This window comes from Fusarium oxysporum, chromosome 9 (genome assembly GCF_000149955.1).
Source record: "Fusarium oxysporum f. sp. lycopersici 4287 chromosome 9, whole genome shotgun sequence".
Taxonomy (NCBI): Eukaryota; Fungi; Ascomycota; class Sordariomycetes; order Hypocreales; family Nectriaceae; genus Fusarium; species Fusarium oxysporum.
In genome coordinates, this window is record NC_030994.1 from 964,210 (window position 1) to 987,577 (window position 23,368).

Genomic DNA, 23,368 nt, shown 5'->3' on the forward strand with positions numbered 1-23,368 from the left:
GGATGTGCCCGGACGAAACAAGGGTCCGGCGCCGAATTATGTTTCATTTCCCAACCAAGCTCCCTCTTCGACATTCTTGCACCAAAAGCCAGAAGCCATTGACACAAGAAACACTATCATCTCGTCTCAATTTCCTTCTTATACTGTACTATCTGTTGCTTGACTCGTTCTCGTTCACAAAATGGCACAAAAAGCAGCTCGCGACTGGATCTACCTGGTCATTATCTCACTCCAACTCGTTGGCATGATCTGTCCGTATCCCTCACCTCAACCGAAGGCTCTCACTGACAATCCCCAGGTCTCGAATTCACTGAGTTCTACCCTGAGTCGATCTATTCTGCACCCAATGCCCCTCTCCACTTTCTAGCCAACGTCAAAGAACAATACCTCTCCTTTTCAGGGGACCCCTTCTTCGGGGACAAGTTCCACGGTGCCTGGTTCCGCAGCATGTTCTTCATTGAGATCTTTGTTCAATTCCCTCTGGCTATTTACATCGTGCGGAACCTCGCTGCTAAGAAGCCTTCATCTGGACCTGTTGAACTCGCTGGTCTGGCGTATGGTTGCTTGACTGCTATGAGCTCCGTTGCATGTGTTGCTGAGCTGTTGGAGATGGGGCCTGAGTTGGTGAGCGAGGAGCATAAGAGGAACTTGGTCTGGGGGACGTATTTCCCTTATGCGCTTATTCGTAAGTCCCCATCTGTTTGTTGAGATGTTTACTAATGAGATCAAGCTGGTGCTATGGCTGTTGATATGTACACACGACTGTTGCGCCGTGTGAGCACTGATATCAAGCCCAAGACACAGTAGAGAACAAAGTCACAAAACGACACTTGCATGGCAGGTAGTCGGTGTGGACTGTTGCCTCCGGCTTTTCACATTACTGTTCTACATTGCAAGAATCCCATATCCATCCCTGACTCCATAAATGCACTGTACATAAAACCAGGATCTCAGTCCATTCTCTTATTCTGCTTCGAGTATCCCCATCCATTGCCCATAGTGTTTACTCCATATCCCAAAGGTGTCGCACCCCCGAGAGCTCGTCCCTTGAGTCTTCTGGGCAGAATCACACCAAGAGTGTACATAGTAGCACACAACACACCAGCGCCAAAGGACACGAGACTGTAGAACACAGTGCTCGCGTAAATATGACCGCCTAGGCCCTGCCATTCTACCTTTCCTTCTGTCTTGGGCAGTGCCGGTGTAGGAAACCATCGCACAGATAGGCTCAGCGGCAATGGATCGCCAATGACCAATTTTCGTGTATGCGAGCCCTGCAGATGGTGCAGAGGACTAGTACTATACGCAATCGCTGAATCCAAAACACCACTGTCATGAGCATGAGTATGATGCTTCGGCGTACTATGCAGCAACACATTCATATGCGTGCTGATATGTATATGGCTAAGCTGTAATGTGCCCGCGAGTGCGAAAACTACGGGGACGTATTCGCGCTCGGGGACCTTCTCGCCAACGACTTCGACTTCGGCCGCTGGACGCGCAGGAATACGACATGATAGAGGCGCATCGGAGTGGATGTAGAATTCGAGGAGGTGGAAGAAAGGATCGTCGATCATGGCTATCGTGCAGTTTACTTCGCCTTCTGTTCCGTAGTTGAATTCAAGAGGGCGGCCGGTTTCGTTGCAGACGGGGAAAGGTTTCCATTCGATTTCGTGCTTTTCGTTTTCGACATGCTCGCCAGTTTCTCTGCGACTTGTTAGAGATGTAGCTAGTAATTGGGTGACAGACGCACGAGTTACGGTTCATGCATTCTACGGGAATGGGAGCGCCGTAGTGATATGAGGGAAGACCATCTTCTGGATTCGCTGTGACGAGGGGCGTTAATGCGCCCAGGGCGACGACGGCCCAGACGATGGGAGCGATCATGACAGCGGTGTGATTTGAGGGCGCAAAGAAGTGGTTTGTGAGAAACCACCCTTGTATATTCGGCGACTTGAAGCGTCTAGATTAAGTATCAAGATCATAACATGGCGATCAAGAAAGTCTGTTTGGCGAGCTTTGGGGGGTTGGAGTTGAAGCTGGGTTGATGCTATGTGGAGATAGGATGCCACCCTGGACTGGACAGTATATCACGTGTCACTTCATTCCAGCGCCAAGGAAGGGAAGCATCTATAATGAACTTTATTAAATACTTTACATACTTGGATATTGAATTAGAGTCAGTGAAAACAGCAATCTTTTCTTAGTACAGATTGGGTAGTTATGTGAGGAATTGGTGGAAATGCCTGCAGATACGAGACCCTGTAGCCACTCTAAACAGTCAGTGACGAGGAGGAGTTTTTGATAGCAACTGACACAAGAGACTATTCAATTCGTGCACAGACACTCACTATAGACCAATCTACAATGCGATAATGCATACTAAAATATGCAGGCCTCATCATAAGTATTCTTACTTCCTGGGAATACCCTGATGAAGGCTCCGAGTTAGTCTCCGCCCAGCGGTGACTTTTCGGAAACTTCCCAACAGACTTATATAACCCTTCACGAACTGGACTCATTGACAACAACTCAAATTGAATTCATGATCACTTTACTACGCCCATTCATAACAAGAGCCTCTCGATTCATCAAAATGACTTCCTCAGACACCGAAAACGCCCTCAAGACTCTCAGAGAGCACTATGACAGCGCTACTCTGGAAGCTCAGATGCTGTACGCTTCCAAAACCATGATGCCACACCTAATCAAGCCTCTACCTACACAAATGGGGATATCTGAGAATACTTCAAAGCCTGTGAAATTCCTGGACAATGCCTGTGGAAGCGGAGTCTTGACACATGCGGTACAGCAGGCTTTGCCAAAAGATATACTTGAAAAGAGCACGTTCTTATGTGCTGATGCTTCAGATGGTATGGTCAGTGTATCTAAGAAGAGACTTGACACGGAAGGATGGGTTAATACAGAGGTTAAGAAGTTGGATGCGACGGTGAGTTGACCTACACCATGAGATGATCAGGCACTGACGAGATATACAGAACACTGGGCTCCCTGAGAATTCTTTCACGCATGTTGGTCTTGGTCTTGCACTCCATGTCATCCCCGATCCAAATGCTGTCCTAGTCGGTAAGTCCCCTTCATGAACTCCTCAGACCAGAACTAACATATCTAGACACCAAACGCATCCTCAAGTCAGGAGGCATCTTCGGCGCAACAACGTTCCACAAAGACAACACATTCTGGATCCCAGACATCAGAACAGCATTCGCATCATTCCCCTTTGAATCCAAACTGCCCGAAGTCATGAAGATGCAAATGCACGACCAAGGCGACTGGGCAAACCCCGCCTGGATCGAAGAGCACCTAAAGAAAGAGGGGTTTCAAGATGTGAAAGTGACTGCTCATAATGATAGTTACACTATTGAAAGTGCGGAGGATTATATTTTGCAGTTTGGTATGATGTTGGGTTGGTTGATCAAGACTTGGTGGAGTGAGGAGGTGCAGAGGGAGCATTCGCTGGAGGAGGTTAAGGAGTTGTTGAGGAGGCATCTGGTGGAGAAGTATGAGGGCAAGGGGTGGGATATTGAGTTCAAGGTGATTTGTATGACTGGGAGAGTTGATTAACTTGGCATGAGGTTGAGGAGCACTCTCAGAGAGGATTAGAAGCTTGGTCTTTCATATTCATCCCAAAACTCATGATTACTTGACGACTAGAAATAAGAATTAGTTTGGTTTTCGACTGCTCAATGGTAAAATAGTTGCAGAGTTCCAGTTCTTACAATGACTGGTCGGTATCGGAAATGAATAGTATTGTGACAGTTGAGTAGAATAACTTAACAAAGTAGCCACCCTCATTTATATAATACAATATTAAATGTATACAAAATGAACGACACTGTATCTTCTAGAATACATTAAAATGACCGCTTTTGCCCTCCACCCCCATCTAACCCTTCTAGTTATCACTCCCCCCAGAATACCGCCCATCTATAAAGAATGACCGACAAAGCACCCTCCCCATTTTTCATCGTGTATCTTCATCCCCACCCTGGACTGAAATACAGAATGTTCTCCCCCTTTTTTAAACCATACCTTGACATCGGTAGTATGGGCGACCAACCCAGGCGAGGTTTGTGTAGTTGAAGTTTCTGGCGAACGGTTGGTCTGAAACGTGGTGCCCAGCGAAGCGATTTTCGTGTTTTCTTTTTTATTATGCTCGCTTGCGCTGGGTTAAAGACTCACGCTTGAAGCGTGGTGAACGTATTTGATATCATCGTTGATGATTCATTGCGCTGGTAGGTTGTAGGAGACCAGCTCCTGGACAGAGGAAAGGGAAAGGAGTCGTTGATTGTTTCAAGTCATAGTGAATTCGAAGTTGTAAGCGTCAAGTCGTCGAGACGAGTCGTTCTATATATGAAATATGTTGTTTGGCGCTCGAGAGCCGAGTTATAAGGTGCTGCTCCCCATACTAAGAAACAAAAGATTGTTGAAGTCTGCCTTGACAACAACACCACAACCTCTCAATCTTATATATCCAAAATCCGTCGCCCCCCAAAACAATTCCCTAAGCCCGCTCCAAACGCAGTGAGGCCCTTTTGCTATGACTTATTTTCAAGCGTGGCGTGTTACCCTTCGCCCTAGTCCTCCCCCAAAGTGAGGCGAACAACATGCAGGCCTCACGCACCAATACCACCTCCCACCGCCTCCAAGTCTCACTATACAGGGCGAGCGGCATTGCAGAGTCAACGTAGCGCTGCATACACTGTCGTTGCCTTGTACTACACCCATGCGGAATCACTACGGAGGAGATATCACTAGACATTATCACTGGCATGTCGGCGACACCGCTCTGTTAATGAGACGCAGCCCGATATAGGTAAACACTTTCTCTTCGCTGTTGCATTTCTTTCCATTCTTTTCAAAGGGGCGCCGTTTTATCAAACCCCCCATGTGTTCTTTAATAATTACATGTGTAAAAAATGAGAAAAAACCTTTGGACCTGTACAGTACAACGCACCCTCATGACAATTGGCGCCCATAGCATAGCATATCCATCATCCTTGACAAAAACATGTGGCCGCGCACCCCCAACTACCAACTACTCAAAGCTTCCCAATTCTCTAGACTCTAACTAACTGATGCTTCTCTTTCCATCCATTCTCAGCTCGCTACCTATGCAAATCTGAGGCTTCCCGTTGGAACCCGTTGTGACAAACCATCCACCTCTCTCTTTAGCAGCTTGAGAACTCGCCTGACATCAGCAAGGTCTGCACCGCCAGCGTTATTTCCATGTCCGGGTGGTGGCAGGGCGGCGTCGCATCTCTTGAGGAGGTCGGCTACAGAGGGGCCAATGGCACCACCCTTTCCGGCACCTCCACGTCGACGGGCTTCAGCCACCCAGTCGTTGACAACATAAACGATAAGCTCAATCATGCGGTTTCGCACAGATCCACTGAAGCCGTAGTCTTGACTATCGAAAACGCCCTCCAGAACACGAACAATCATGTCATGGGAGACGCCCAGAGTGAGGAATAGTTGGACAGGCCAGGTGGGATCAGCGCCGATTGTGGCATCTTGTTGGTAAGCCACTGCGTAACGGCAGAGCTCAGGAAGTAGGTCTTGGATGGGGAAGATGAAGCTGTCGAGAGATGTGCGGTGGGCGATGTTTTGGATCTTGCTGGTCACGGACTCGTAAGGCAATGGGGGCGACGGCATTCCTGGTTCTGAGTTCTCTAGGCGAGACATGACCTCATCGTGTGTCTGTTGAATCAGGTTGCTCCATGTACCCGAAATGGTCATATGGTTGCGGTAATCAGCAACATGGTAGATGAGCAGGCAAAGGTCGTAGTAACCGGCTTGGTCGGCATAGTCGTTGAAGAGCTGCAACATGTGAGTAATTGTCATTGGCTAAGAGAGAACAGTTGAAACCTACCTCGGAGAGTCCCTGAATCTTGCCCTTGAGAGCTTCCTCAATCTCGAGGGCCCTCTCAGGGTCGATACGGTCGTCAGCTCTCAAACGTTCCAGGAGATCATCCTGGATGTGAGCAATCTCAAGCAGCTCTGTAACACTGTGGTTCAGCAGCTGCTGTTGCTGTCGGCTAACACCAGTCGTTGAAACATTGGCATTCGCCTTGGCCAAACTGAGCAATCTGATTCGATCCTTGATGCTGATGGGGAAGTCGGAGTTGGCAAGCTCCGCCTGCACCTCGGCTGCATCAAAGAATCGACTTCGGTTGGTGTAGAACCGGCAGAGCAGGTCAGCATGCTCAATGTTTGTGCCAGCAAGTCGCTGAAGGAAAGTAATAACGTGGGGTGAGTCGATAGCCAGAATTCGATCTGTCCAGCCTTGTTGGATGTACCATTCATAAAGGTCAAAGTGGAACACCTCGTCATCCGACCCATTCACCACCTCGTAGGCCTCAAGCCTCTTGGTAGCAATCAATGTCAGCCTGCCATCAACCATTTCAGGCTCACTGCTTGATGCAGCATCCAAGTGACTCAGAACATCATGGATCATGTCGTAACAACGCTTGCGGTCATTGAAAGCATTAGCACGAGGGTCTCCGGAGGGCTTGCCGTCGTTGACCCAAGACAGAGCGGTGTTGCCCCTGTCCTTCTCGCGGGCGACCACAAGGCACAGCTGGATAGCACCGGCATAGTACTTGAGAGCGATATACTGTTCCACAGCACTCTGAAGGTTGGCAAAAGTGAGGCTACCAGCAACCTTCTCAAAGAGCCTCAAGCTCTCATGGAGTAAGCTTCGCGACTGGTTGGTCTGAAGAGGTTGGTCAGAAGCCCGCTTCAGCTGTTCCTGGGCCTTGAAAGTAACGACATCATCTGGGCTACAGAAGCTGCCGCATCTCCTCCGAAGGGCGTCAGCAACAGTTTCAACGTTGGAGCCGCTCTCAATATTGCGGTTAACAATGGCCTTAACAAGCAGCTTGGCAAGGTCCTTGCCGTCAGTTTGTGAAAAGAGCTTCTCGTATGTCAGCTCCTTGAGTTGTTGTTGGGCTGTAGCATCGAGGCGAGTGTAGATATCAGCCACCCGCTCATCGAAGAGCATAAGCACGAATGAGATACCCTCCGAGATGCTTTCCATCAATTTCTGAAGAGCATGAAGAGCTTGATGCTCGGCCTGAAGAGCAACTTCCTCCTGGCGGCTAGACACATGCTGGAGATCAGACGGACCAGACAAGCCTTGAATGAGGCCACGGTTGGTATCAAGGAACCTCCTTAGGCGCTCCAGGTTCTCTTGAATAGTATTCAACTTGGAAAGGGGAATTGTAGAACCAATGGTGACACCGCCGTTAGGAGAAACGCCTGGAGCAATGACTACTGACTTCCACAACTGGCGTACCAGTCGGGAAAGATACAGAGCTAGAGCGTCGTGTCGGGAAGAGAGATTAATGGAATCGGTTGTAAGGGATGAGCTGTCGGTTTCAGCCATCGTAGGCTGTCCACCAAAGTCGACAAAGACGGATCGTGCCCGATCTTCAGTTGCCTGGTCGATAGCACGAGCTGCACCAGGTTTAGAGTCACCTCCGTGACCACAAGCAACAGCCAGAGCGGTAGTAACAGTCTCCACGCGGCCGTAATTATTAATGAAGCGGCGGCAGACCAGTTCCAACCCCTCGTCTCCAACAGCACCCCGAATAGCAGAAGCAAAGATATCCACAAAGCGCCTTCTTCGAACGATGTGTACACCAGTGTTGGTTAGAATTGCGAACTCGCTAGGCGCATCGTCGAATTGCACAGCTAACTCATTACCGAAGCCAAGCGGTTGTGGTGCCGCTGCGAACGGTTTTGTGATTAAACCAACAGCCTCAGCTCGGCTGCCAATGTCAATCCAGCTAGCAGATTCATGGTATTTGAAAGGAGATGTCGGGGACGTGTTCTTAAGACGTCCCGTCTCAGGTCCAGAAACAAAGAGAGTATCCTCGTTGGGATTAGACTCCTTGCTCACAAAATCCAAGAAATATCCAGGGGCGAATCGAGCGCCTTGTCGGCTGTAAGACAGCGAGGTGGATTCGAAATCAGTGATCGTCTCGCCGCCAGGGTAAGTAGATCGACGAGAGGTTTGGCCAGGAGGGAACTTGATAAACTGAACCTGCATGCTTTGGGGAGCCAGGTTTGTCGAGGATCCGTAAATGTAGGATGCAGCACTGGTTGCACTGAAGAATAGACGACAGCCAGTGTTTGTCAGAGCCATCAAGTGAAGCTTAGCCGCTTCCTGCTTAGTGATAGGGCTGATCGAGACAATGCTCACTTGGTCACTTAACAACCTAGATTGGGTGATCATGTGGGCAATGTCGCGAAGACAGTGGACTTTCTCCTTCTCAATAACTTTGTTCAGTCGGTCGGGGCCTTCCATATGGTATGTTCGAATGGTCGATCGGCTCGAGAGGGTATACACGAGGTTTCTCGAATCGTCGATCACGATATCAACAAGGTGTTCGGGAGTCTTGTGAGACCAGAATCCACCTTGTAGTGTGACAACTGAGGACCAGCCAGGGTTCGTATGGTTGATCTTACCGCACCTATTTGAAAACCACTTCTCCTCAGATTGGTAGTAAAGTTCATTGATGTCGATGTCGTTGCTTCCTCCAAAGAAGATTCGGCCGTTGGCAGATCCAGTAATAACACGGACGTCGGTACCACGAAGGGGGAGCTGCATTTTCGTTTGGTAAAGAGATACTGTCTTGGAGCCTGAAGGGGTAGCGGTGGCCGAGACGCCTAGTAAAACAACATCTGAAGAAGTCGCAACGACGAGGATGTGTGTGATCGTGTTGACGAAAATGCCTGGTTTGGGAGGCACGAGCGCGACGGCTTGGATAGTATGCGGTTGATCCTCGAACCCAATCAGCTCGGGGTCAGGGTGTGTGTAGTCCCATAGAAACAGCGAGTTATCAATAACGACCCAGGCGTGATTGATCTCTGCAAAGAGTCCCATCAGAGTCTGAAGCTCGCCAGCATTGTAATGGTCGAAGACTTGGTTCGGAATGGGATACATCTGAGTTTTGTGGAAGGGGGCCATCGCAGAATCGGTATTTTCAAGGTCGTAATCGGACGACGCGCCCTCTGATCTTTGTTAGCTGGTTCCTTCGCATCCAAGCTCTTGTAACCTACGTCGACAGTATGAATCCAAGTCGGGATACCGGCCATCAGACTGGAGACAGGCGTTGATGGCCCTGGCCGCCTTGACAACGGGGGGGACATTTTCGGATCGAAGAGGTGGCAGCGCGGTCGGAACAATCAGATTATCGTTGCTAGTTGTCCTTGGTGCAGATGGCGCAGTAGCTGCGACAGTTCGCGATGACGAGACAGGCGCCGAGCTCTTATGCGAGACGGCCTGGTTGCTATCGTTGCCGGTGAAGAGCTGTCGGCGCACAGAATCAGAGCCCGACTGAAACCTCGAGGCAACGGCTGGCGTATTCAAGAAAGCGCCTGGAACTGGCCGGACCGGAGTTGTTTGTGGAAACGACATTATGGGCAGTAATATCGAAGCCCTCGGCGGGCCTGCGTAGCTTCACCAGTTTCGTTGCTATACCGCTGTAGGCAGATCGCGGATCATCAAAAGCGACAGACTCAAGGCGCGCGGATGAATTGCGATCAATATCCCAATCCCTCGCAATCGCGTGGTAAACCTCGTGGGGGGTTTTCGCTTTCGTCGCGTCGTCGTCGGGTTTGAGATAGAGCCTATAGCGAGAGAAGTACGCTTTGAAGGTGATAAACAATTTGACGAGAGCTTGGGGAGGCTGGATATGGAGCACGGATTTTTCGCGACTGGGGCGTGGCGCTAGGACCGTTTTGGTGCAAGGCTGAGAGCAGAGTAACCACGCGTCATGAAGAGCTCAAAATCACTGAGAATAGCATGTTCCAATAATGAAATAAGCTGGAGACAACGTAATTGTTTACTTATTAATTATAATTACATGTACTCGTCCAACAACCAACTCTGTGAATAAGCTGTACTGGTCTGTAAGTATGCAGTTTCTTTGATGCACCTTTCTGCTTGACTCAAATAAATCCACACCAGTATATGTTAATTTGTTGCTGGGCAATCACAGGTAGCTCATGTAGTACAATGCACAGGTCTCTTTGTTCTGCAAGCCGAAGCTGCCATATATGCACGGCAAACATGACGGAATGTCCGAGGTTACTCATCCTTTACTCCAGAGGCTCTAGGGCGGTTCCATATATTGTAGTACATTACGGTTATCACACCACCAACTATCCCTCATGACAACTGAGTTGACCTCCACAGCTGCCACATTACTCCTTTTCCATTATGTTCTGAGTATCCTCCTTGCTTGCCTTATTTCCTTCTCCTATTTTCATGCTTAATTTACTGCTTCTTAGCATCGCGAGCAGCCTTGCGGAGAGCTCGGCGTCGAATGTCCTCGTGCATCCTCTTATTGAAGAAAATAGTGATAGGGCCATTAGCACCAGGAATGTTCTCAATGAACCACAACATGAAAGCGTGGCTCCACCAGGGGGTATAAGTGTTGGGCGCGGTCTGGTAACCACCAAGTCCAATCTTGCCGAGAGTAGCCTTGACAAAGTTGCGAGCGTTGGGGACAAGAAGACTAGGGCGGCGGACCTTGCTCATGGCGGTGGTGACAAGGTGGCTCAGAACAAGGTAGACATCGACATTGTGGTCAGCAAGCTCGGCGGAGAGAGCGTTGCTCCACTGCTGAAGGAAAGCCTTGCTACCAGAGTATGTCGCCAAGAGAGGAGTAGGAGTCCAGCCACCGAAAGATCCCATGGTGAGGATAAGACCGCACTTTCGCTGCTTAAGGATAGGAGCGACGACCTGAGTAACTCGGAGAGTACCAATGCAGTTGATGGTGACAATGTTCTGAAGCTCCTCCTTGGTGGTCTCGAGGAAAGAAACGGGGATGCTGTGACTCTGGCCAACGTTGTTGATGAGAATACCAACATCAAGACCAGAAATCAGCTCACTCAAACGCTCGTAGTCGGCATCGTTGTTCTGGGAAAAGTCCATGTCGAGCACCTTGACTTGCAGACCCTTTCCAGGGTACTTCTGTTGAATCTCGGCGGAGAGGCTCTCGAGCTTGGAGAGGGTTCGGGAAACGAGGACGAGGTTGAAGCCCTTGGCAGCGAGCTGCAGAGCATACTCTTTGCCGAGGCCATCAGAGGCACCGGTGATGACGGCCCAAGTGCCAGGCTTTCCATACTTGCGGAGCTATAGAAATAATTGTTAGTAGAGCTCAATTGGGGCTTGTAGAAGCACATACGTTGGTGCCTCCGAGCACGAAAGCGCTGAGGACAAGCTGGAGATAGCTCAGAATCTTGGATCCCAGGAAGAGAGCACCAATACCAGCAAGACCCCACTGAAGAGGCTGCGGTACATTATGGAGGAAGTCTGTAATGGCGTCCATATTTGAAGAGTGCAACAAAAATAAGCTGCCAATGTGAAGAGGAGGAAGAGGGAGAGAAGAAAAGGCGACAATCACAAGATGTACAGTATGGATGCCCCTCGGCTCTTGAGTTGGGTCTTGGCTCTCAGGCCCGGGCAATTAATTGAATTGAATTTTTAGGTGGTATTACCCCTGACGTTGTTGAGTTGGTCCAAGCTTCTTCGGCCTTTGGTCCCCGATTACAGGTCCCTCTCTCTCACCAAAAAAACAGACCATCCAACTCGTCTTACACCAATCTCAACCCGCCATTTTACTTCTACAACTGCATTGCAACCATTGTAATAATAGTTGTTGAGATTCTCTGACCCCCGCTTAGTTGGTTCAGTTTATCTTCAATTCCGTCGAAATGGATGTTATCAAATCTATCCTCCCCGAAGCAAAGGGTGTTCTACCCTACTACATGATCATCGTAAGAGCCACTCCCCCTACACCCAAGAACCAAATAAGATGCTGACCCCTCGCTCTAGCTGTCCATCATTTCGATCGGAAACTCGCTGCAGACGTATACAACCCTACACTTCTCCCGACGAGTCTACAACGGCAAATTCGTCCGCAACCCCAAGCTCCCTCCCAAGACCGACAAGTTTGAGCCAGAGGACCAGATCAACAAGCTGGTTCCTGCTCAGAACGACCCCAAGGCTACCGATCAGCTTACTCCCCTTGCCGGAAGACTTTTCGGTACCTGGACGCTCATTACTTGCGTTGTTCGATGCTACGCAGCTTATAACCTCCACATTGGTCCCGTTTACACCATTGCTTACTGGACTTACATTGTCGCCTTGGGACATTTTGCCAGTGAGCTCTTCGTTTTCAAGACCATGACTTTTGGTCTCCCTCAGTACTTCCCTTTCACTCTGGCTTCCATCTCTCTTATCTGGATGCCTCTTGTCCGTGACTACTATGTCGAGTACAACTAAATCAGGCGACAAATGGTGAGACTGGTGAGTGGCGGTGAATGTAATATACACATGGCAGGCAAATACTAGATGCCTGGAATCGGCATAACGGCAACTTGTTATTAGATAAAAAGTTTTAGATTTTAATGTTTTAATGCTCGGGCTCTATGCCTATAGACTTTTGCGATATAGCTCTCCTCCGCAATTTCTCAAACGGACTGTGGCCTGCTCAGGAGTGATATCACGCTGAGGCTCGGCCAGAAGCTCGTAGCCAACGAGGAACTTCTTGACAGTGGCTGAACGTAACAGAGGTGGGTAGAAGTGCATGTGGAAATATGCGCTCTCCATCTCCTCAGGTGTTCCGTCAAGAGGCGCCTGGTGAAGACCAGAACTGTAGGGAAAGTTACATTCGAACAAGTTATCGTATCGCCGGGTGACTTCTTGAATGGCTTCGGCGAATTGGAGTCGCTCCTCGGGCTTGAAATCGAGAAGAGATCGAATATGTCGCTTGGGAAGAACAAGAACCTCGAAAGGCCACACAGCCCACCACGGGCATACAATCACAAAAGCGTCGTTCTCCCAGACAACTCGTTCTTGCTTTTCAAGCTCAAGCTTCACGTAGTCGCCTAGAAGGTTTCGGCCACCGTGTTGGTTTCGGTACTTGGTCATTTGCACAAGCTCCTTGCCTGGCTCTTCAGGCATGGTCGAGGTGGTCCAGACCTGGCAGTGAGGATGAGGGTTAGAGCATCCCATGGCCGCGCCCTTGTTCTCAAAGATCTGCATATATCGGTACTGCTCTTCAGGAGAAGGTGCAGCGTCCTTTGGCATAGAAATAGCGAGCTTGTCAGCTTCCGCGGCCCGGGGGTTTGACGGTGTCAGATGGTTGGCGTAGATTCGAGTCCAATGCTCAATGACGGGAACAATCTCCTCAGCTGTCATGTCTGCAAGTGTAACATGGTGCTTGGGTGAGAAAGTGAGCACGTAACACACGCCCTTGACGCCCTGAGCTTGAAGAAGAAGAGATTCCAGATCATTGGATGAGGCTTTCGCATCATAATCTGGCTGCTCTTGCTTAACGGCGCTGTAGTCGTTCACAAAGGCAAAAGTCTTTTCGTAATTCGGATTCTGGTCGCCAGCGGCTCGCGGGTTTCCGGGACAGAGATAGCACTGGTTTTGTCAGGCGATTGAGTTGTTATGATGTGATGTCATGAGCGTACTTTGGGGTCATATTCTGGAAGTTTTGATGCGACAGCAGCTTCTTGCTGTCCTCTATTTCATGTCAGATGGCTCTTGATTAAAGCATTGGAAACTCACTGCCAAGGTCGCTTCGTGCGGTGAGGCGATACAAGCAGCCATGAATCCGTGAGGGGATTGTATCGACGGTGAGAGATGTCGTCAAGAATTTGATCAGGCATGATGATAGTGGGGTGACAGTTTAAAGTGAATGAGGGGTTGATGAGAGTCAATGAATATTTTTGAGACGGGTTCAGCTTCAATTTATTACTGCTAAAAGCCGAGGCTAGTGATAGAAGATAGAAGATAAATAGCTAACTGACACAGACTCCCCGGGGATTCTGAATGGCGCGGTTCAACGGTGATATTCTCGGCCGTGTTTTCGGGGGAGTCTTTTTTATGAGTGGGCTGCCAACTATTGTGTTAGTGATCAAGCAAGGAGAGGCAAGAAGACTTAGGACCTTTATCCTAAGTGCTAAAAAGACTTAGGTAAGTTTAATATATTTTAGTAGATTTTTTGACCTATTAATTCTAACACCATATTTTAATGTTAGAAGTTTTATTGCCCCCCGAGGTCAAGGTGAGACTGATTTATGCGGAATTGTCGTGATCTGAACCAGGATCGGGATCAGGATTCACTTGCCGCACCATATGTCACACTAGGCTTCATATAAAAATCTTTAATAAACAAAATGGGAAAGCTTGGCACCTTCACAATGTTCAATGATTCTCTCTCACTCAAATCCGGGAATCACTTCCAGACTGTGGAGATTCAATGTTGGGGGTTGGCGTCACTTGCTCGTGGCGGGGATGTGCGGCCCGGAGGCTATACTTCCACGTGACTTATGATGATTCGAGCGTGGGGTTGCTGCTAGCGGCTACTGGCTCCCCGTTCGAAACAACCTAACCCGCGCCCTGCAAGCTCAAGTCCAGTGCACTTCAGCCCCAGACCAGCTCCTGTCAGAGCAAGCGTAGACGCCATAATCAACAACATCCGCCCCTCGACAAATCGACCCATCACCGATTCCATCAACAACAACCTCAAACCGACATTTTCCATCGAATTTCGCGTCGCGTCATAGTCCTCAACAACCGCGCATCACCAAAAACCTTCTTTTGCACTTCCATCGCGCCTTGCGCTGCCTCGAACCCGCTGCTACTTCTAGACAGGGGGGGTAACGACAACCTCCCGGCCCGGCATCGCAGCCGGCGATATGGGTGTGATACGCAAGAAAACAATCACAAGAGGTGGCGAAGGTGGTGTTAAATACGTTTGCGATGTGTGCTCATCAGATATTACATCTACGGTAGGTCATTTTGCTGTGTTGCCTGTTGCCTGAAGCTTGTTTGGAAACGTAAAGACGCGCTTCGGAGATATACCGGCTAAACTCAATTCGATGTCATGATGGGGTAGCTAATCATGTTGGTGTTGATATAGGTCCGCATCCGATGCGCCGACTCAGACTGCAGTGACTTCGACCTCTGTGTCTCGTGTTTCGCCAAAGGTGAATCACGAAATGCTCACAATCCTGCGACACACGCTTTTCGTGTGATTGAACAAAACTCATTCCCTATCTTTGATCGAGAATGGGGTGCCGACGAAGAATTACTCCTCCTAGAGGGCGCCGAAATATATGGTCTCGGCTCATGGGCCGATATCGCAGATCATATTGGCGGTTTCCGTGAGAAGGACGAGGTTCGCGATCACTACTTATCGACTTACGTCGACTCGTCTCACTTTCCACTACCCGAACGGTGCAGCCCTCACGATTGCGAATTGGCCAACGAAATCCCCAGAGAAGAATTTCAGGCACGCAAGAAGCGACGAATAGAGGAGCGACGAGATGCAGCTAAGAACGCGCCCGCTCTACAACCTAAAACAAAACCAACAGCTAGTGTACCTAGCTGTCACGAGATTCAAGGATATATGCCTGGTCGTTTGGAGTTCGAGACCGAATATGCAAATGAGGCAGAAGAAGCTGTCCAGTTGATGCAGTTCGATCCGGGTGATGGTTTGAACCCCAGGACAGGCGAGCTTGAACCTGAAATGGAACTCAAGCTCACAGTGATGGACATATACAACGCTCGACTGACACAGCGTGTGGAGCGTAAAAAGGTTATCTTTGAGCACAATCTTCTTGAATATAGAGAGAACACAAAGCTGGAGAAGAGGCGGACCAAAGAAGAAAGGGATTTGCTGCAGAAAGCCAAACCATTCGCCCGCATGATGAACCAACAGGACTTTGAGGAGTTCAATCAAGGTCTTCTCGATGAACTTAATCTACGACAAGCCATCACGCAGCTGCAAGAGTGGCGAAACATGCGTATCGGCGACCTTCGAAGTGGCGAGAAGTACGAGAATGAGAAGGCCTCGAGGATCCAGAAGGCAATCCCTATGGGCTCCATGGATCGCGAGCGTCTAGCATCTGCACAGAGGTCTAAGCAACCTCCTCCTCCCGAGCCACCAAGTGGATCTGCCCTTCTTATCGCCCCAGAACTTCCTGCTCGACTACTACCAACGCCTGCTGCGGAAGTCAATGGCGATGTAAAGCCATTAACAAATGGTCATGCTGATGGCCTAGCCAATGGCCAGACAAACGGCCAGGTCAATGGAGTAACTAATGGAGTCAACGGAGTCAATGGAGTAAATGGCCATGCAACTCCTAAGCAGAGATACACGGCCCAACCCATCTCCGGCGTACAACCAATGCCCATGACCCAAGACACCGCACCAGACTTGCATCTCCTCACACCAGAAGAGGTCAAGCTTTGCGAAGTCATTAGACTGCAGCCTAAGCCATATCTTATGATCAAGGAGCAGATCCTCAAGGAAGCTCTCAAGACAAACGGCACGTTGAAGAAGAAGCAAGCAAAGGAGATCTGTAGGTTGGACTCGCAAAAGGGAGGGCGCATATTCGATTTCTTTATTAATTCAGGATGGGTGGGCAAGGCGTGATCTGGTTGTTTACTGTTTATTATACCCTTTTGGAGACGAGGAATGGAATTGGCGCTGAGCGTTTGCTGGAAATTATGTAGTATATGTTACGCTTCTGTGGACAGATGTCACCAATACAATGTTAAAAAGAAATAGCCATATATATTCAAGTCTCCAATTAGATGCTATTGGACTTATCCACAAGTATAAGATGGCATGAGAACTCGACCCTAAGTGATGAAAATAATTAGACAAGTTTAGGATATTTTATAATTCATTTAATAGGCAGACTAAGACTTTCACCAGTTCATGATTTTGTATGTTGGACTTTTCCAATTGACTAGTTCTATAGTGATTTGTCTAGTGTTCTGGCCCTCATCTACCTCCTGAACCAAGTCAAATGCAACTTGGCTAACATCTACCCAACCTTCAAATCTATAGTGTGTCTCTTCGAAATAGAACTGCATCATAGGCAATGCCTGTTGCAACTCACGGTATGGGGGGGTAGCAGCGTGGTGCAACAGATGTGTATCAGCTTCGTCGACAATACGGAGGTGGTGGTACGCGAGGTTGATCACCAACTGTCGAGCTCTTGGTGGTCTTGTCGTGACGGTCGTTGGGGGTTCCAAGTTCAACGTCGCCTTCGATTCCCTGAGGGGGCGCGGGAATCGGAGGTCCGGGGATCGAAGGCCTGGGTGCGGTTGGACGCGGAGCTCGACGATTCATGAGACACTTGAAGAACATGATGACAAAGCCAAGCGTAACGATGATGCCAATAACCCAGGAAACGATGGAAAGGCTGGCCATTGCGAAGTTCGACCCGGGAGGGTTAGTTTGTGAGGAGTGAACCTTATGCTGTAAAGGGAGGTCCATGTTGGGCTTCTTTTGGACTCTTGTTTGATGAAGCGATAAGGGGAGGAACGGTATAAATGATGAGGGCTATCAAGTTTTTTGAGCTGCAGTATATCAGATACTATTGGCAGGATGTTTGATTGAATGAATATTGACTGTGAGGTTGTTCGGTGATGAGCCAGTCGAAAGTTGAGTTGGGTAGAAAAGGGGGGAAAGGTACTGGTGGATAACCTTCGTGATATATGTCGTGGATTCGAATGATTCGGTAAGGAAGTGAAGAGAATTTGAAGTTGAGGCTGATGAGTAATAATGAGTCTTCTATTGACTCGAGGTGCATGTGGCTGAAGTGAAATGATAGAGTTCCAAGGTCTGGTCACCCACGGTAAAGCAGCTCAAGCCTCGAAGCCCGATGAGATCAGGGGCTTGGATAACTCATACAGGCGATGGCTGCGTTGAATCTGGTTGAAAATCCTTAAGTCCTGGAACATAACAAGGCGGAGGAGTACCCATAGGCTTGTAAGCCGGAAGCTCAGTATCGTGAGGTGAGCGAAGGGAAGTAGGAGTGTAAGACGGCACAGGTTGATGGAGGATCTGTTCTTGGGGGGGATTGACGAAGATGCCTTCATAGTTTTCCTCCCGATTTATCACGACGTCTCCTCGTTCTTCATCCTTAGTCTGTGCTTTTGGATTGCAGCAATAGTGCCTGATAAGGCCACAGGTGTAGATGGCGGTAAGGAAAACGAGGATTATCCCCACGTCTTGGTATATGTTTAAGCCCATGATTTCTAGTTCGTTTTTGAATAGAGGCGTTTTTTCGTGGATGCGAGTCGAGGTGTAATAGAAAGACAGGGAAAGGAATGATGTTGTCATGGATGTGAGTCTGGAAACTCTTATATAGCCCAAGTTGCCTCTCAAAGTTAATGTTCAGGCAAATAATCGCCGGTATTTGAGTTACTTCACTAAAGATAATTCTCATGAGAAGATAAGTTTAAGTTGCTAAAGCTTTTATTTTCTGGTCCTCGCACATTTCTAACTTCCATGTTCTAGTATAAACCTTTGACTGCCTAGTTCCTTCCAATCACGAAGCCATGGACAAGTGTTTGTGCAGAGTTATTCCCAAGCTTACCCAGTCACAGCAAACAAATCAAACTCTCTTCCAGCTGAGAACCAGATGATCAAATCGCACGAATCTTCCGCTATGGGCATCCCATAGGGTGAGGAGAATACCTGTAGGCTGGCATTCCAGGCCAGCAGGGACCGGATTGTGAAGGAGCCATATGGACAGGCCGAGGTCCAGGGAGAGGTGCGCAGTCGGTTGAATCCAGTCGGCCCATTTCAGCAGCCTTTTCGTCTACTGGAAGATAGGAAGAACCTCCGTAACTTGCCAAGATCTCCCGGAGCAAGTCGAGATGGTACTGTTCGAACACGTCTGGATGATCCTTCCAGTAATAGATCGCATCCTCGAGGTCTGCACTGTCGGCTCTCTTGACCCATTTCCACCCATATCTTCGACCAAGATGCCTCGAAACGCTTGCTACTAGCCTCATGAGAAGGAGACACCCACCAAATGCGGCTCCCAGAAGAATTACGATGAGGAAGACAAGGAGGCCAGTGTACTCATACACCTCGTCCTCAGGCTGGCGGTTCTGAACAACAGTTTTGCCAGCAATAGGAGGGGGACGGAGAGGAATGCCGGTGATGTGGGAGACACCAGCGGTACCGAGACGACCTGGGCGCTCAAAGCTGGTGGCTGAAGGAAAGGCATGAGCTGGGCCATGAACTGCATTGTGACCAGGCATCAACTCCTTGTCTTCCTTTGGGGTTGGCTCTTCTTTCAGTGGTAGCCTGTTAACCTTGTGGTCTGGTCTCTTGTCGGTGAATGGGGTCTTGGTGGGAATAGGAGGACCAGGGCGGGTAGGGATAGAGGAGAGAGGTCCAGTCAGAGGCCACCTCTCAGGGATGTTCCCAGGCCTTGGAAGCTCCGAGTATGGTGGAACGGGCATTTTGAAGGATGAGGATTTTAGGAGGGGTTTCAGAAAAGATGTGTATGTCGAGCGGGTTCAGAGAATTGGCTTGACAAGTGTTTGAGTGTTGGGGAGGGAAAATATGGACATGTCATAGGAAAAGACATCATTTTATAATGGTTGGGTGTAGGTTTCTGATGAAAGTTTGTCTCCTTTTCCCTATTATCTTGACCAATTACGGAGGAGAAGCTTACAGCTGTGTTCAAAGTTGGGCTCTCGAGTCATCCAAAGCTTCAATACGCCTTGAGAGTGTTGAAGGAAGCTTTTACAAGTCTTTGCGAAAAAGTAACTATATAAGTCCCTCCAGCTGACCCAATCGTATCCAGGATATAAGATCGTCAAGTTCTACGAACTTCTCCTTACGAATCCTTACTTCTTGACCTTTGATCAAAAGCTCCCTCACCTCAACCGTTTCTTCTTCAACCAATGTCCACACTCTTCCAAGCCTAATCACAACTCTTATTCTCTTGAATCCACCCAAGAATATCGGAACTTCCGACTTCTCACCAATCATTCTCTACCATCACCATGTCGCCCTTGCCATCCAACCTCACACTGCGTAACACGCCTCCCGGGTACCACCTCCAGGCTCGAAGTGTTGCGGAGAGTGACTACTACCCCTCGGATGAATATGGCAGAGCTGATGACACAGCCGGGCTCGACTGGTGGTCGAATCCAGCAGACGCGACAGAGCGCATCGCGGTCTTCGCGATAGTGACCGGCATTCTATGTGCAATCATCATTGTTCTTTTCTTGAGAATACGCAAGCTGAGGATGGGGCCAATCATGTAAGCTGATTGGTGATCATGGTGTTTCTGTAAGTAGACTTTTCTCTACAGTCAGTGTGTTATTGGGCTAACATTTTCGTCGAGTCAAACATAATGCGGAAGGGGAGCCATCTTCACTTTGTCTTATGACGAATATACACCACCATCATCACAGTACTCTATTTTTTAGAGGTTATCGTTGGATGATATCACTCTCTTAGCCTGGTCCAGTCTCTCGAAAAGTCTTGGTCAAAACACAGTGGGAAGCATGAGATGGAAGTAGGGGTTCTATCGGAAGACTCAACTCTAGCTCTGAATGAATTAATAATTGTCCCACAAATCCTTAACGTATCCCTCCGTCAATCTTTCATCCTCTCCGTAAACCTCTTGCCATCCTGAGAATCCCCTATCCAGCACGAACACATCTTGACCGCTCTCTCCCTTGGGGTCTTCGCCCATAGACTTCAAAAGGCCATCCCGCTCACGCACATACTTTAGTGCCGCACTCGGACCCCGCTGTTGGCTGAGTGCGCAGTGAAAGACAACTGTCTTTTTATCTTTGAGGCGACGGACCAGAGTTGGCATCATGGCGTCGAGAGTATGTGCGGGGATATTTGTTGAGCCCTTGATATGTCCACCAATGTAATCTTGAAAAGTCAGCTGAGCTGTCACAGAAGCAAATGGAATCGAGAAGAGTTTTCTTTTCGAAAAAGGTTTGAAAGCGAACTTACCATTATCACGAACATCGATAACAGCGAATGTAGGATCTGTGGCATTGACTTCCTCGAGGATCTTCTCAGAGAGGGATTTGGCTGAAAGCCGCTTTAATGAGGCGATTGTTGTCATTTTGCGAGCCTGTGGACGAAAAGGCTCGATTATTCTTTGTAAGATTCTCATGCGGGAGTGAGGTTGAATAGGTGCCCGATATGGATCAAGATGAGGCTCATGTAGATCTAACTGAGGCGGAGCTAAATTTACTTTTGGTCCTTGGCGGCGGAACCCCACGTGCGTGGCCAGTGTTGGTGTTAGTGAGGAGATGGTGCTCTGCTGCTGCGTAAGAAAGCAAATCAGGGCTCAACGGAAGCTTATTGATTTGATGGTTTAAGCTTCGTGCTTCAATGCCTTTCTGTGGATCGGCGAGATTTTATGTTGGAATTTACATGTGTTGGATTATTTTCATCGTCATTCTTTTACGAAATAAAGATGGACAATCCTCGACTCTGAGGAGCGAAACATTAAGAACAAGGCCTATCAGGCTTATGTAGCCTGTTATTATTTTGGTTCTAAAAGTTTCAACATTTTATGTTTTGTTACGAAAATTGTTATGACCTCGGAGAGTGTTTTCTTTTACGTAGCTTGCGAAAACTACAAGATATATCTACAAAGCTCCCGCGATTAGCGTCAAGACTTCCTAACAAGCCGATTAGTCCAGACCCCCTATCTGGCAAATGAATATAGTACATAGTGTTAGAATACTATTCAAAATAGGGTAAGTCCTTTAGAACTGCAATTCATAACATGGACAGAAAATTAAATAGTCACTGTATCACCGTGTAAGTGATTGTGGTGTCGTTACCCTGTAGTCACACCAAGACACAGACAAGATCCCAGCTTCTACCCCTGTAAAATGACATTATGACGCACCAAACGACCGGGGCTATTAGCTGACCATTGATCAATTCCGCACTGGCACAAACCTGAACTACAAACCCACCAACTAGACTAACAAACTAGCCGCTCAATCAAACATTCTTCTGTCGTTCTAGGCTCTTGTTTGTTTTCATGACCCCTTTGCCCATTGTGCTCTTGTTATGACCATCTCTGTTTGTATGCGACTGCCGCAAACGATTCGTACCATAAAAACCACTGTCAACTCGCTGCGACCACTTTCTTCACCTTGCACTAGCAACTCAACATTTACCCCGCGACGATACAGATTGTACTCTACTGCAAAGATGGGTTCGCAACCGGAGAAGGAGAATGGACGTGTGGATCTTCGTCTTGAGGAAGTAATTGGAGATTTAGGTTTCACGCCTATGGTCAAGGTCGCCGATCCTTGGACTGTTGACAAGGTGGTCAAGGAGATTCCTGGTGGTGCTCCTACTGAGGAATCTTCCTCGCCTCTTCCCTTCTTCCACATGCTCGAGCGACTCAAGACAACCAAGCGAGAAGGATGGAGGCGTTTCGGTATCTCTAGGTAAGGAAATTGGTCCCTCGACTTCAAGACGTCACTGACATGCGACAGGGGAGAGTCTATTGCCGACCACATGTATCGCATGTCTCTAATCTCCATGTTTGCGCCTCCCTCTCTCGCCCCGAAACTCGATCTTCCCAAGTGCATGAAGATGTGTCTTATCCACGACATGGCGGAGCTTCTTGTCGGCGACATCACACCCGTCGACGGCGTTCCCAAGCCCGAGAAGAGCCGACGCGAAGCGGAGACGATGGACTTTTTGACCAAGAACTTGCTACGAAACGTTGCAGGCGGCACAACAGGCGAGGACATCCGCGCAATCTGGCAGGAATATGAGGACTCCGAGACACTGGACAGTCACTTTGTGCACGACGTGGACAAGATGGAGCTTCTTCTGCAGATGGTGGAGTATGAGAAGCGCGGTGAGGGTAAGGTCGATCTTGGCGAGTTTGCGTACGTCGCGACCAGGATGACGCTGCCGGAGATGAAGGCCTGGGGCCAGGAGGTTCTCAAGGAGCGGGAGGCTTTCTGGGGAAGTAAGGAGCATGTTCATGGAGAGCAGGGTGTTAACGGAGGTGTTACATCCGAGCGAAAGGGCCAGCAGGACAACTACTACGACAAGGACTAAGTGATAAGATACGAATGTTTAGACTTATGAGAAGGACGGGCGAATGATACCAATGAGTTGAGGTCATGGCATATGGCATAGAAGAGTTGGGACGCAGGGTTTAGAGCGGTTCACGCGATATGAGGCATAGACTGAATAGAAGTTAGGGCAACGATTAACGACAGTAAAGCACACTTGAACTCCATGAACCGTCATCGTTGCGATCTGTTTGAAGACCCCTGTGTTGATCCTTAATCGCCTAGGACAACCAAGGATATTAGAGCAATTTAACCAAGACAATATAGCAATGCAAATGAGCTCGACGGCCCAAGACTTGGTATAGAAAGGAGGGAAGGGAGACTTTTGTCTTTTGCAACTACGAACTGTTCCTCTAATGTTCGCTTTTTGATGTTCTTGGTTAGCTGAACCCTGCCAATATCCATCAAGTGGACCAAACT

General features: G+C 48.7%; 14 protein-coding genes across 15 annotated transcripts; 6 read left to right on the forward strand and 8 right to left on the reverse strand.

Moving 5' to 3' along the window:
• The first annotated feature begins 58 nt into the window (after window positions 1-58).
• Window positions 59-2,036, forward strand: FOXG_09208 (uncharacterized protein). Of its 2 annotated transcripts, XM_018388261.1 has the most exons (3): window positions 59-251; window positions 299-685; window positions 731-2,030. In XM_018388261.1, exons 1-3 carry the CDS (start codon window positions 182-184, stop codon window positions 805-807), a joined length of 534 nt encoding a protein of 177 aa, XP_018246287.1. In that variant the 5' UTR covers window positions 59-181; the 3' UTR covers window positions 808-2,030. The 2 variants fall into 2 exon arrangements, with proteins under 2 accessions (XP_018246287.1, XP_018246288.1); XM_018388262.1 differs by having other exon boundaries at window positions 299-2,036.
• On the reverse strand, window positions 280-2,044 carry FOXG_09209 (uncharacterized protein). The gene is made up of 2 exons (XM_018388263.1): window positions 1,754-2,044; window positions 280-1,707 (listed from the first exon to the last, which is right to left on the reverse strand). Exons 1-2 carry the CDS (start codon window positions 1,885-1,887, stop codon window positions 951-953), a joined length of 891 nt encoding a protein of 296 aa, XP_018246289.1. The 5' UTR covers window positions 1,888-2,044; the 3' UTR covers window positions 280-950.
• A 284-nt stretch (window positions 2,045-2,328) lies between these two features.
• On the forward strand, window positions 2,329-3,812 carry FOXG_09210 (uncharacterized protein). The gene is made up of 3 exons (XM_018388264.1): window positions 2,329-2,950; window positions 3,000-3,087; window positions 3,134-3,812. Exons 1-3 carry the CDS (start codon window positions 2,546-2,548, stop codon window positions 3,583-3,585), a joined length of 945 nt encoding a protein of 314 aa, XP_018246290.1. The 5' UTR covers window positions 2,329-2,545; the 3' UTR covers window positions 3,586-3,812.
• Window positions 3,813-4,779: 967 nt separating this feature from the next.
• FOXG_09211 (uncharacterized protein) lies at window positions 4,780-9,709 on the reverse strand. The gene is made up of 3 exons (XM_018388265.1): window positions 9,088-9,709; window positions 5,894-9,039; window positions 4,780-5,841 (listed from the first exon to the last, which is right to left on the reverse strand). The coding sequence occupies exons 1-3, from the start codon at window positions 9,443-9,445 to the stop codon at window positions 5,134-5,136; spliced, it is 4,212 nt and encodes a 1,403-aa protein (XP_018246291.1). The 5' UTR covers window positions 9,446-9,709; the 3' UTR covers window positions 4,780-5,133.
• A 114-nt stretch (window positions 9,710-9,823) lies between these two features.
• On the reverse strand, window positions 9,824-11,557 carry FOXG_09212 (3-ketoacyl-CoA reductase). Its single transcript, XM_018388266.1, has 2 exons — window positions 11,220-11,557; window positions 9,824-11,167 (listed from the first exon to the last, which is right to left on the reverse strand). The coding sequence occupies exons 1-2, from the start codon at window positions 11,361-11,363 to the stop codon at window positions 10,307-10,309; spliced, it is 1,005 nt and encodes a 334-aa protein (XP_018246292.1). The 5' UTR covers window positions 11,364-11,557; the 3' UTR covers window positions 9,824-10,306.
• Window positions 11,558-11,604: 47 nt separating this feature from the next.
• Window positions 11,605-13,227, forward strand: FOXG_09213 (uncharacterized protein). The gene is made up of 2 exons (XM_018388267.1): window positions 11,605-11,811; window positions 11,870-13,227. Exons 1-2 carry the CDS (start codon window positions 11,749-11,751, stop codon window positions 12,317-12,319), a joined length of 513 nt encoding a protein of 170 aa, XP_018246293.1. The 5' UTR covers window positions 11,605-11,748; the 3' UTR covers window positions 12,320-13,227.
• Window positions 12,315-14,281, reverse strand: FOXG_09214 (galactose-1-phosphate uridylyltransferase). Its single transcript, XM_018388268.1, has 4 exons — window positions 13,993-14,281; window positions 13,613-13,939; window positions 13,516-13,567; window positions 12,315-13,465 (listed from the first exon to the last, which is right to left on the reverse strand). Exons 2-4 carry the CDS (start codon window positions 13,711-13,713, stop codon window positions 12,470-12,472), a joined length of 1,149 nt encoding a protein of 382 aa, XP_018246294.1. The 5' UTR covers window positions 13,714-13,939; window positions 13,993-14,281; the 3' UTR covers window positions 12,315-12,469.
• An 82-nt stretch (window positions 14,282-14,363) lies between these two features.
• On the forward strand, window positions 14,364-16,722 carry FOXG_09215 (transcriptional adapter 2-alpha). The gene is made up of 2 exons (XM_018388269.1): window positions 14,364-14,838; window positions 14,970-16,722. Exons 1-2 carry the CDS (start codon window positions 14,746-14,748, stop codon window positions 16,485-16,487), a joined length of 1,611 nt encoding a protein of 536 aa, XP_018246295.1. The 5' UTR covers window positions 14,364-14,745; the 3' UTR covers window positions 16,488-16,722.
• A 275-nt stretch (window positions 16,723-16,997) lies between these two features.
• On the reverse strand, window positions 16,998-17,339 carry FOXG_09216 (uncharacterized protein; the record flags this gene model as incomplete). Its single annotated transcript, XM_018388270.1, has 1 exon — window positions 16,998-17,339. The coding sequence occupies one exon, from the start codon at window positions 17,337-17,339 to the stop codon at window positions 16,998-17,000; it is 342 nt and encodes a 113-aa protein (XP_018246296.1).
• Window positions 17,340-17,750: 411 nt separating this feature from the next.
• On the reverse strand, window positions 17,751-18,098 carry FOXG_20008 (uncharacterized protein; the record flags this gene model as incomplete). Its single annotated transcript, XM_018400268.1, has 1 exon — window positions 17,751-18,098. The coding sequence occupies one exon, from the start codon at window positions 18,096-18,098 to the stop codon at window positions 17,751-17,753; it is 348 nt and encodes a 115-aa protein (XP_018246297.1).
• Window positions 18,099-18,514: 416 nt separating this feature from the next.
• Window positions 18,515-19,321, reverse strand: FOXG_09217 (uncharacterized protein; the record flags this gene model as incomplete). The annotated part of the gene is made up of 1 exon (XM_018388271.1): window positions 18,515-19,321. One exon carries the CDS (start codon window positions 19,319-19,321, stop codon window positions 18,515-18,517), a length of 807 nt encoding a protein of 268 aa, XP_018246298.1.
• Window positions 19,322-19,870: 549 nt separating this feature from the next.
• On the forward strand, window positions 19,871-20,134 carry FOXG_20009 (uncharacterized protein; the record flags this gene model as incomplete). Its single annotated transcript, XM_018400269.1, has 1 exon — window positions 19,871-20,134. One exon carries the CDS (start codon window positions 19,871-19,873, stop codon window positions 20,132-20,134), a length of 264 nt encoding a protein of 87 aa, XP_018246299.1.
• Window positions 20,135-20,309: 175 nt separating this feature from the next.
• On the reverse strand, window positions 20,310-21,107 carry FOXG_09218 (uncharacterized protein). The gene is made up of 2 exons (XM_018388272.1): window positions 20,841-21,107; window positions 20,310-20,756 (listed from the first exon to the last, which is right to left on the reverse strand). The coding sequence occupies exons 1-2, from the start codon at window positions 21,004-21,006 to the stop codon at window positions 20,431-20,433; spliced, it is 492 nt and encodes a 163-aa protein (XP_018246300.1). The 5' UTR covers window positions 21,007-21,107; the 3' UTR covers window positions 20,310-20,430.
• A 643-nt stretch (window positions 21,108-21,750) lies between these two features.
• On the forward strand, window positions 21,751-23,150 carry FOXG_09219 (hydrolase-HD superfamily protein). The gene is made up of 2 exons (XM_018388273.1): window positions 21,751-22,306; window positions 22,355-23,150. Exons 1-2 carry the CDS (start codon window positions 21,921-21,923, stop codon window positions 22,929-22,931), a joined length of 963 nt encoding a protein of 320 aa, XP_018246301.1. The 5' UTR covers window positions 21,751-21,920; the 3' UTR covers window positions 22,932-23,150.
• Window positions 23,151-23,368: the final 218 nt, after the last annotated feature.

Coding starts and splice junctions, on each gene's coding strand:
- FOXG_09208 (XM_018388261.1), top strand. CDS start 182: ATGGCACAAAAAGCAGCTCGCGACTGGATCTACCTGGTCATTATCTCA. Junction 252..298: donor CCAACTCGTTGGCATGATCT/GTCCGTATCCCT, acceptor GACAATCCCCAG/GTCTCGAATTCACTGAGTTC. Junction 686..730: donor TTTCCCTTATGCGCTTATTC/GTAAGTCCCCAT, acceptor AATGAGATCAAG/CTGGTGCTATGGCTGTTGAT.
- FOXG_09209 (XM_018388263.1), bottom strand. CDS start 1,887: ATGATCGCTCCCATCGTCTGGGCCGTCGTCGCCCTGGGCGCATTAACG. Junction 1,708..1,753: donor GAATGCATGAACCGTAACTC/GTGCGTCTGTCA, acceptor AACAAGTCGCAG/AGAAACTGGCGAGCATGTCG.
- FOXG_09210 (XM_018388264.1), top strand. CDS start 2,546: ATGATCACTTTACTACGCCCATTCATAACAAGAGCCTCTCGATTCATC. Junction 2,951..2,999: donor TTAAGAAGTTGGATGCGACG/GTGAGTTGACCT, acceptor CGAGATATACAG/AACACTGGGCTCCCTGAGAA. Junction 3,088..3,133: donor TCCAAATGCTGTCCTAGTCG/GTAAGTCCCCTT, acceptor TAACATATCTAG/ACACCAAACGCATCCTCAAG.
- FOXG_09211 (XM_018388265.1), bottom strand. CDS start 9,445: ATGTCGTTTCCACAAACAACTCCGGTCCGGCCAGTTCCAGGCGCTTTC. Junction 9,040..9,087: donor CTTGGATTCATACTGTCGAC/GTAGGTTACAAG, acceptor AACAAAGATCAG/AGGGCGCGTCGTCCGATTAC. Junction 5,842..5,893: donor AGATTCAGGGACTCTCCGAG/GTAGGTTTCAAC, acceptor CACATGTTGCAG/CTCTTCAACGACTATGCCGA.
- FOXG_09212 (XM_018388266.1), bottom strand. CDS start 11,363: ATGGACGCCATTACAGACTTCCTCCATAATGTACCGCAGCCTCTTCAG. Junction 11,168..11,219: donor TCGTGCTCGGAGGCACCAAC/GTATGTGCTTCT, acceptor TTATTTCTATAG/CTCCGCAAGTATGGAAAGCC.
- FOXG_09213 (XM_018388267.1), top strand. CDS start 11,749: ATGGATGTTATCAAATCTATCCTCCCCGAAGCAAAGGGTGTTCTACCC. Junction 11,812..11,869: donor TACCCTACTACATGATCATC/GTAAGAGCCACT, acceptor CCCTCGCTCTAG/CTGTCCATCATTTCGATCGG.
- FOXG_09214 (XM_018388268.1), bottom strand. CDS start 13,713: ATGCCTGATCAAATTCTTGACGACATCTCTCACCGTCGATACAATCCC. Junction 13,568..13,612: donor CGCACGAAGCGACCTTGGCA/GTGAGTTTCCAA, acceptor GACATGAAATAG/AGGACAGCAAGAAGCTGCTG. Junction 13,466..13,515: donor TTCCAGAATATGACCCCAAA/GTACGCTCATGA, acceptor TGACAAAACCAG/TGCTATCTCTGTCCCGGAAA.
- FOXG_09215 (XM_018388269.1), top strand. CDS start 14,746: ATGGGTGTGATACGCAAGAAAACAATCACAAGAGGTGGCGAAGGTGGT. Junction 14,839..14,969: donor CATCAGATATTACATCTACG/GTAGGTCATTTT, acceptor GTGTTGATATAG/GTCCGCATCCGATGCGCCGA.
- FOXG_09218 (XM_018388272.1), bottom strand. CDS start 21,006: ATGAGAATCTTACAAAGAATAATCGAGCCTTTTCGTCCACAGGCTCGC. Junction 20,757..20,840: donor TATCGATGTTCGTGATAATG/GTAAGTTCGCTT, acceptor TGACTTTTCAAG/ATTACATTGGTGGACATATC.
- FOXG_09219 (XM_018388273.1), top strand. CDS start 21,921: ATGACCATCTCTGTTTGTATGCGACTGCCGCAAACGATTCGTACCATA. Junction 22,307..22,354: donor AGGCGTTTCGGTATCTCTAG/GTAAGGAAATTG, acceptor GACATGCGACAG/GGGAGAGTCTATTGCCGACC.